General features: G+C 68.1%; 1 protein-coding gene across 1 annotated transcript in view; it reads right to left on the bottom strand.

Annotated features, from left to right (window-relative positions):
• The window catches only part of LOC140402993 (regulation of nuclear pre-mRNA domain-containing protein 2-like), a 227903-nt gene that overhangs the window by 150 nt on the left and 218334 nt on the right, over positions 1 to 9419 (bottom strand). The window contains 2 exon segments of the mRNA XM_072490650.1: positions 1 to 58; positions 1476 to 1605. The exon segment at positions 1 to 58 is cut by the window's left edge and continues 150 nt beyond it. Of these exon segments, the coding sequence (XP_072346751.1) occupies positions 19 to 58; positions 1476 to 1605 (170 nt within the window). The 3' untranslated portion in view covers positions 1 to 18.

Raw genomic sequence — 9419 nt, 5'->3', positions numbered from 1 at the left:
TGGTCCTTGCAGAGTCAGTCATTCAGAGTCCCCGCACGTTAGTGTCATGTGAGAGTACCTTTAAGAAATGGGTGTTTATAAATGGGTGTGGATATAAATATCTGTAGTGAGAGTACCTTTAAGAAATGGGTGTTTATTACCGCAGTGATGTCAGAGAGTGGGTGGAGCTGGGCTGTCTGTCAGCTTTTACTTTCGTTTTAGGCTGTTTGCTGCAGGGTGTGTTTTAGTTTCAGTTTCAGTGTTGGAGCTGAAGCCAGACAGAGCGGGTGTACTGTTGATCTCTCTGCCATGAAAAGACTGTCTCTTGATCATTTGGTGAATTCAGAATTATAAATGTTCTCAGTAGTGACTTTAACCTGATGTGCTTCTGTTAAAGGTTATGCTTTTTGTAAGTCTTCTGGATGTTACAGCGTAAGCATTACTTAGTGTTGTATTCTTTGGGGGTTCTATTTGAATTAATGGTTGCTAAGATGTTCACCGTATGTTTTAAAAAGGTTAACTTGAGTTCATAGAATAAACATTGTTTTGCTTTATAAAATACTTTTCCATTTCTGCTGTCCCACACCTGTAGAGTGGGCCGTGCGCTCCCCACACCACAATCTAGTAAAAGTTGTGGGTCAGGTGAACTCCATGATACACTTTGGGGTTCTCTAAACCCTGGCCCATGACACTAGGAAACACGGTAATTACAGCCAGCAGGCTTCCTGGAGAGAAAAGGTTTATTCCTGATCAAACTGGGCCTTCCGCTGGAGGTTCACAGTCAGGCCCATATCTTTCTGTCGAGATACTTCATTTCACATCAAACCTCGCTTTCAGGTCCTGGTTTGACTTCAGGTCATTGCAGTTTGAAGGGGATGACACCCAGATTTGCTGGGGAGAGAGAGAGACGAGAGTCGCATTGGCCTTGAGTTGAGGTTTGGATAGATCTTTGCTGGAGAGGGCGAGTTAGATCCCTCGTGAAACCGAACAGGATGCGCGTGACTCTGAAGGTGTTCCAGCGGGATTAGATTCAATCCCCAACTGTTACTGGGCAGAGCACAGCCTTTTGTGTCAATTCACGGGCCAAAGACCAGTTCAATCAAACCGAGTTCCAGGCAGTCGCTGTCCCTGGTGCTAGTCGGTCTACAGCTCCAGTTTGAACCAGCACAGTGATTATGCCGACTGAAATCCTCCGCTTGAACTAAAGGCACAGGCCTTTTGCCTGAAAGCCACAGGTCTATTAATCGTCCACGGATCAAAAACGTGACGGCAAAAAAATGGGGGGGGGAAACAAAGGAATAGACAGGGAATAAACAGGATGGACCTTTACAATAACACGGAGGCATTGTCAGTCACGCAGCAATCGAGCAAAAATTAGTCGAGACGTTTATTGAACAGAAGGCGGGGGCGGGGGGCACTTAATCCATGTTTGCTCTCCGCAAAGCAAGCCGTTCAAATGATACCCCAGGATATTGTTTTTTACACACTCCACTTACCTCACCAACGCACCTGCGTCAACCAGAACCTCGGAGAAAGCGTCTCGGAAAATAATCGCATTCTTCCTTTTGCAGTTCTGAATTACATCATTGGCAACGTAGAAAAGGTTCAGTCGATGAGGGATTGAAGCTAATTAAAGAGAAGACAGAAAGCTTCATTAATCGGAAAGCGCTCCGTTAAATTGATAAGAGCAACCTTCTGATTTACTAAAATTCAATGCTCGACACCAGACAATACCTGGGACGGTACAGTGTGGGGCGCGGGGACAGTACAGTGTGGGGCCTGGGGACGGTACGGTGTGGGGTGCGGGGACGGTACGGTGCGGGGCGCGGGGACGGTACAGTGCGGGGCGCGGGGACGGTACAGTGCGGGGCGCGGGGACGGTACAGTCTGCGGCGCAGGGGCGGTACAGTGCGGGGCGCGGGGACGGTACAGTGCGGGGCGCGGGGACGGTACAGTGTGGGGCGCGGGGACGGTACAGTGCGGGGCGCGGGGACGGTACAGTGTGGGGCCTGGGGACGGTACAGTGCGGGGCGCGGGGACGGTACAGTGTGGGGCGCGGGGACGGTACAGTGTGGGGCGCGGGGACGGCAGTGTGGGGCGCGGGGACGGTACAGTGTGGGGCGCGGGGACGGCAGTGTGGGGCGCGGGGACGGCAGTGTGGGGCGCGGGGACGGTACAGTCTGCGGCGCGGGGGCGGTACAGTGCGGGGCGCGGGGACGGTACAGTGCGGGGCGCGGGGACGGTACAGTGTGGGGCGCGGGGACGGTACAGTGTGGGGCGCGGGGACGGTACAGTGTGGGGCGCGGGGACGGTACAGTGTGGGGCGCGGGGACGGTACAGTGTGGGGCGCGGGGACGGTACAGTGTGGGGCGCGGGGACGGTACAGTGTGGGGCGCGGGGGCGGTACAGTGCGGGGCGCGGGGACGGTACAGTCTGCGGCGCAGGGGCGGTACAGTGCGGGGCGCGGGGACGGTACAGTGCGGGGCGCGGGGACGGTACAGTGTGGGGCGCGGGGACGGTACAGTGCGGGGCGCGGGGACGGTACAGTGCGGGGCCTGGGGACGGTACAGTGCGGGGCGCGGGGACGGTACAGTGTGGGGCGCGGGGACGGTACAGTGTGGGGCGCGGGGACGGCAGTGTGGGGCGCGGGGACGGTACAGTGTGGGGCGCGGGGACGGCAGTGTGGGGCGCGGGGACGGCAGTGTGGGGCGCGGGGACGGTACAGTCTGCGGCGCGGGGGCGGTACAGTGCGGGGCGCGGGGACGGTACAGTGCGGGGCGCGGGGACGGTACAGTGTGGGGCGCGGGGACGGTACAGTGTGGGGCGCGGGGACGGTACAGTGTGGGGCGCGGGGACGGTACAGTGTGGGGCGCGGGGACGGTACAGTGTGGGGCGCGGGGACGGTACAGTGTGGGGCGCGGGGACGGTACAGTGTGGGGCGCGGGGGCGGTACAGTGTGGGGCGCGGGGGCGGTACAGTGTGGGGCGCGGGGGCAGTACAGTGTGGGGCGCGGGGGCAGTACAGTGCGGGGCGCGGGGGCGGTACAATGTGGGGCGCGGGGACGGTACAGTGTGGGGCGCGGGGACGGTACAGTGTGGGGCGCGGGGACGGTACAATGTGGGGCGCGGGGACGGTACAGTGTGGGGCGCGGGGACGGTACAGTGTGGGGCGCGGGGACGGTACAGTGTGGGACGCGGGGACGGTACAGTGTGGGGCGCGGGGACGGTACAGTGTGGGGCGCGGGGACGGTACAGTGTGGGGCGCAGCGAATGTACAGTGTGGGGCGCAGCGAATGTACAGTGTGGGGCGCAGGGACGGTAGGGTGTGGGGCGCAGGGACGGTAGGGTGTGGGGCGCAGGGATGGAAGGGTGTGGGGCGCAGGGACGGTACGGGGTGGGGCGCAGGGACGGTACGGGGTGGGGCGCAGGGACGGTACGGGGTGGGGCGCAGGGACGGTACGGGGTGGGGCGCAGGGACGGTAAGGTGTGGGGCGCAGGGACGGTACGGTGTGGGGCGCAGGGACTGTACGGGGCGCAGGGACGGTACGGTGTGGGGCGCAGGGACGGTACGGTTTGGGGAGCAGGGACGGTACGGTGTGGGGGGCAGGGACGGGTACGGCGTGGGGCACAGGGACGGTACGGTGTGGGGCTAAGGGACGGTACGGTGTGGGGCGCAGGGACGGTACGGTGTGGGCCGTAGGGACGGTAGAGTGCGGGGCGCACGGACGGTACGGTGTGGGGCGCAGGGACGGTACGGTGTGGGGCGCAGGGACGGTACGGTGTGGGGCGCAGGGACGGTACGGTGTGGGGCGCAGGGACGGTACGGTGTGGGGCGCAGGGACGGTACGGTGTGGGGCGCAGGGACAGTACGGTGAGGGGGGCAGGGACTGTACGGTGTGGGGTGCAGGGACGGTACGGTGTGGGGCGCAGGGACGGTACGGTGTGGGGCGCATGGACGGTAAGGTGTGGGGCGCAGGGACGGTACGGTGTTGGGCGCAGGGACGGTACGGTGTGGGGCGCAGGGACGGTACGGTGTGGGGAGCAGGGACGGTACGGTGTGGGGCGCAGGGACGGTACGGTGTGGGGCGCAGGAACGGTACGGTGCGGGGAGCAGGGACGGTACGGTGCGGGGCGCAGGGACGGTACAGTGTGGGGCGCGGGGACGGTACGGAGTGGGGCGCAGGGACGGTACGGTGTGGGGCGCAGGAACGGTACGGTGTGGGGCGCAGGGGCGGTACGGTGTGGGGCGCAGGGGCGGTACGGTGCTCGGCCTAGGGACGGTAGCGTGCGGGGCGCAGGGACGGTAGAGTGCGGAGCGCAGGGACTGTATGGTGTGGGGCGCAGGGACGGTACGGTGTGGGGCGCAGGGACGGTACGGTGTGGGGCGCAGGGACGGTACGGTGTCGGGCGCATGGACGGTACGGTGTGGGGCGCAGGGACGGTACGGTGTGGGCCGCAGGGACGGTAGAGTGCGGGGCGCACGGACGGTACGGTGTGGGGCGCAGGGACGGTACGGTGTGGGGCGCAGGGACGGTACGGTGTGGGGCGCAGGGACGGTACGGTGTGGGGCGCAGGGACGGTACGGTGTGGGGCGCAGGGACAGTACGGTGAGGGGGGCAGGGACTGTACGGTGTGGGGTGCAGGGACGGTACGGTGTGGGGCGCAGGGACGGTACGGTGTGGGGCGCATGGACGGTAAGGTGTGGGGCGCAGGGACGGTACGGTGTTGGGCGCAGGGACGGTACGGTGTGGGGCGCAGGGACGGTACGGTGTGGGGAGCAGGGACGGTACGGTGTGGGGCGCAGGGACGGTACGGTGTGGGGCGCAGGAACGGTACGGTGCGGGGAGCAGGGACGGTACGGTGCGGGGCGCGGGGACGGTACAGTGCGGGGCGCGGGGACGGTACGGAGTGGGGCGCAGGGACGGTACGGTGTGGGGCGCAGGAACGGTACGGTGTGGGGCGCAGGGGCGGTACGGTGTGGGGCGCAGGGGCGGTACGGTGCTCGGCCTAGGGACGGTAGCGTGCGGGGCGCAGGGACGGTAGAGTGCGGAGCGCAGGGACTGTATGGTGTGGGGCGCAGGGACGGTACGGTGTGGGGCACAGGGACGGTACGGTGAGGGGGGCAGGGACTGTACAGTGTGGGGCGCGGGGACGGAACAGTGTGGGGCGCGGGGACGGTACAGTGCGGGTCGCGGGGACGGTACAGTGTGGGACGCAGGGACGGTACAGTGTGGGGCGCGGGGACGGTACAGTGTGGGGCGCGGGGACGGTACAGTGTGGGGCGCGGGGACGGTACAGTGTGGGGCGCAGCGAATGTACAGTGTGGGGCACAGGGACGGTAGGGTGTGGGGCACAGGGACGGTAGGGTGTGGGGCGCAGGGACGGTAGGGTGTGGGGTGCAGGGACGGAAGGGTGTGGGGCGCAGGGACGGTACGGGGTGGGGCGCAGGGACGGTACGGGGTGGGGCGCAGGGACGGTACGGGGTGGGGCGCAGGGACGGTACGGGGTGGTGCGCAGGGACGGTACGGGGTGGGGCGCAGGTACGGTACGGGGTGGGGCGCAGGTACGGTACGGTGTGAGGCGCAGGGACGGCACGGTGTGGGGCGCAGGGGCAGTACGGTGTAGGGCGCAGGGGCGGTACGGTGTGGGGCGCAGGGGCGGTACGGTGTGGGGCGCAGGGGCGGTACGGTGTGGGGCGCAGGGGCGGTACGGTGTGGGGCGCAGGGACGGTACGGTGTGGGGCGCAGGGACGGTAGGGTGTGGGGCGCAGGGACGGTAGGGTGTGGGGCGCAGGGACGGTAGGGTGTGGGGCGCAGGGACGGTAGGGTGTGGGGCGCAGGGACGGTAGGGTGTGGGGCGCAGGGACGGTACGGTGTGGGGGGCAGGGACGGGTACGGCGTGGGGCACAGGGACGGTACGGTGTGGGGCTAAGGGACGGTACGGTGTGGGGCGCAGGGACGGTACGGTGTGGGCCGCAGGGACGGTAGAGTGCGGGGCGCACGGACGGTACGGTGTGGGGCGCAGGGACGGTACGGTGTGGGGCGCAGGGACGGTACGGTGTGGGGCGCAGGGACGGTACGGTGTGGGGCGCAGGGACAGTACGGTGAGGGGGGCAGGGACTGTACGGTGTGGGGTGCAGGGACGGTACGGTGTGGGGCGCAGGGACGGTACGGTGTGGGGCGCAGGGACGGTAAGGTGTGGGGCGCAGGGACGGTACGGTGTTGGGCGCAGGGACGGTACGGTGTGGGGCGCAGGGACGGTACGGTGTGGGGAGCAGGGACGGTACGGTGTGGGGCGCAGGGACGGTACGGTGTGGGGCGCAGGAACGGTACGGTGCGGGGAGCAGGGACGGTACGGTGCGGGGCGCAGGGACGGTACGGTGTGGGGCGCGGGGACGGTACGGAGTGGGGCGCAGGGACGGTACGGTGTGGGGCGCAGGAACGGTACGGTGTGGGGCGCAGGGGCGGTACGGTGTGGGGCGCAGGGGCGGTACGGTGCTCGGCGCAGGGACGGTAGCGTGCGGGGCGCAGGGACGGTAGAGTGCGGAGCGCAGGGACTGTATGGTGTGGGGCGCAGGGACGGTACGGTGTGGGGCACAGGGACGGTACGGTGAGGGGGGCAGGGACTGTACAGTGTGGGGCGCAGGGACGGTACAGTGTGGGGCGTGGGGACGGTACAGTGCGGGGCGCGGGGACGGTACAGTGTGGGACGCAGGGATGGTACAGTGTGGGGCGCGGGGACGGTACAGTGTGGGGCGCGGGGACGGTACAGTGTGGGGCGCAGCGAATGTACAGTGTGGGGTGCAGCGAATGTACAGTGTGGGGCACAGGGACGGTAGGGTGTGGGGCGCAGGGACGGTAGGGTGTGGGGTGCAGGGACGGAAGGGTGTGGGGCGCAGGGACGGTACGGGGTGGGGCGCAGGGACGGTACGGGGTGGGGCGCAGGGACGGTACGGGGTGGGGCGCAGGGACGGTACGGGGTGGGGCGCAGGGACGGTAAGGTGTGGGGCGCAGGGACGGTACGGTGTGGGGCGCAGGGACTGTACGGGGCGCAGGGACGGTACGGTGTGGGGCGCAGGGACGGTACGGTTTGGGGAGCAGGGACGGTACGGTGTGGGGGGCAGGGACGGGTACGGCGTGGGGCACAGGGACGGTACGGTGTGGGGCTCAGGGACGGTACGGTGTGGGGCGCAGGGACGGTACGGTGTGGGCCGTAGGGACGGTAGAGTGCGGGGCGCACGGACGGTACGGTGTGGGGCGCAGGGACGGTACGGTGTGGGGCGCAGGGACGGTACGGTGTGGGGCGCAGGGACGGTACGGTGTGGGGCGCAGGGACGGTACGGTGTGGGGCGCGGGGACGGTACGGTGTGGGGCGCGGGGACGGTACGGTGTGGGGCGCGGGGACGGTACGGTGTGGGGCGCGGGGACGGTACGGTGTGGGGCGCGGGGACGGTACGGTGTGGGGCGCGGGGACGGTACGGTGTTGGGCGCAGGGACGGTACGGTGTGGGGCGCAGGGACAGTACGGTGAGGGGGGCAGGGACTGTACGGTGTGGGGCGGAGGGACGGTACAGTGTGGGGCGCAGGGACGGTACAGTGTGGGGCGCATGGACGGTAAGGTGTGGGGCGCAGGGACGGTACGGTACGGTGTGGGGCGCAGGGACGGTACGGTGTGGGGCGCAGGGACAGTACGGTGAGGGGGGCAGGGACTGTACAGTGTGGGGCGCAGGGACGGTACAGTGTGGGGCGCATGGACGGTAGGGTGTGGGGCGCAGGGACGGTAGGGTGTGGGGCGCAGGGACGGTAGGGTGTGGGGCGCAGGGACGGTAGGGTGTGGGGCGCAGGGACGGTAGGGTGTGGGGCGCTGGGTCGGTACGGGGTGGGGCGCAGGGACGGTACGGAGTGGGGCGCAGGGACGGTACGGTGTGGGGCGCGGGGACGGTACGGTGTGGGGCGCGGGGACGGTACGGTGTGGGGCGCGGGGACGGTACGGTGTGGGGCGCGGGGACGGTACGGTGTGGGGCGCGGGGACGGTACGGTGTGGGGCGCAGGGACGGTACAGTGTGGGGCGCATGGACGGTAAGGTGTGGGGCGCAGGGACGGTACGGTACGGTGTGGGGCGCAGGGACGGTACGGTGTGGGGCGCAGGGACAGTACGGTGAGGGGGGCAGGGACTGTACAGTGTGGGGCGCAGGGACGGTACAGTGTGGGGCGCATGGACGGTAGGGTGTGGGGCGCAGGGACGGTAGGGTGTGGGGCGCAGGGACGGTAGGGTGTGGGGCGCAGGGACGGTAGGGTGTGGGGCGCAGGGACGGTAGGGTGTGGGGCGCTGGGTCGGTACGGGGTGGGGCGCAGGGACGGTACGGAGTGGGGCGCAGGGACGGTACGGTGTGGGGCGCGGGGACGGTACGGTGTGGGGCGCGGGGACGGTACGGTGTGGGGCGCGGGGACGGTACGGTGTGGGGCGCGGGGACGGTACGGTGTGGGGCGCGGGGACGGTACGGTGTGGGGCGCGGGGACGGTACGGTGTGGGTCGCGGGGACGGTACGGTGTGGGGCGCGGGGACGGTACGGTGTGGGGCGCGGGGACGGTACGGTGTGGGGCGCGGGAACGGTACGGTGTGGGGCGCGGGGACGGTACGGTGTGGGGCGCGGGGACGGTACGGTGTGGGGCGCAGGGACGGTACGGTGTGGGGCGCAGGGACAGTACGGTGAGGGGGGCAGGGACTGTACGGTGTGGGGCGCAGGGACGGTACAGTGTGGGGCGCAGGGACGGTACAGTGTGGGGCGCATGGACGGTAAGGTGTGGGGCGCAGGGACGGTACGGTACGGTGTGGGGCGCAGGGACGGTACGGTGTGGGGCGCATGGACGGTACGGTGTGGGGAGCAGGGACGGTACGGTGTGGGGAGCAGGAACGGTACGGTGCGGGGAGCAGGAACGGTATGGTGCGGGGCGCAGGGACGGTACGGTGCTCGGCGCAGGGACGGTAGCGTGCGGGGCGCAGGGACGGTAGAGTGCGGAGCGCAGGGACTGTATGGTGTGGGGCGCAGGGACGGTACGGTGTGGGGCACAGGGACGGTACGGTGAGGGGGGCAGGGACTGTACAGTGTGGGGCGCAGGGACGGTACAGTGTGGGGCGCGGGGACGGTACAGTGCGGGGCGCGGGGACGGTACAGTGTGGGACGCAGGGACGGTACAGTGTGGGGCGCGGGGACGGTACAGTGTGGGGCGCGGGGACGGTACAGTGTGGGGCGCAGCGAATGTACAGTGTGGGGCGCAGCGAATGTACAGTGTGGGGCGCAGCGAATGTACAATGTGGGGCACAGGGACGGTAGGGTGTGGGGCGCAGGGACGGTAGGGTGTGGGGTGCAGGGACGGAAGGGTGTGGGGCGCAGGGACGGTACGGGGTGGGGCGCAGGGACGGTACGGGGTGGGGCGCAGGG

This window comes from Scyliorhinus torazame, chromosome 26 (assembly GCF_047496885.1).
Source record: "Scyliorhinus torazame isolate Kashiwa2021f chromosome 26, sScyTor2.1, whole genome shotgun sequence".
Taxonomy (NCBI): Eukaryota; Metazoa; Chordata; class Chondrichthyes; order Carcharhiniformes; family Scyliorhinidae; genus Scyliorhinus; species Scyliorhinus torazame.
Note: the sequence above shows the minus strand (reverse complement) of the source record. Positions and strands in the feature narration are given on the sequence as shown.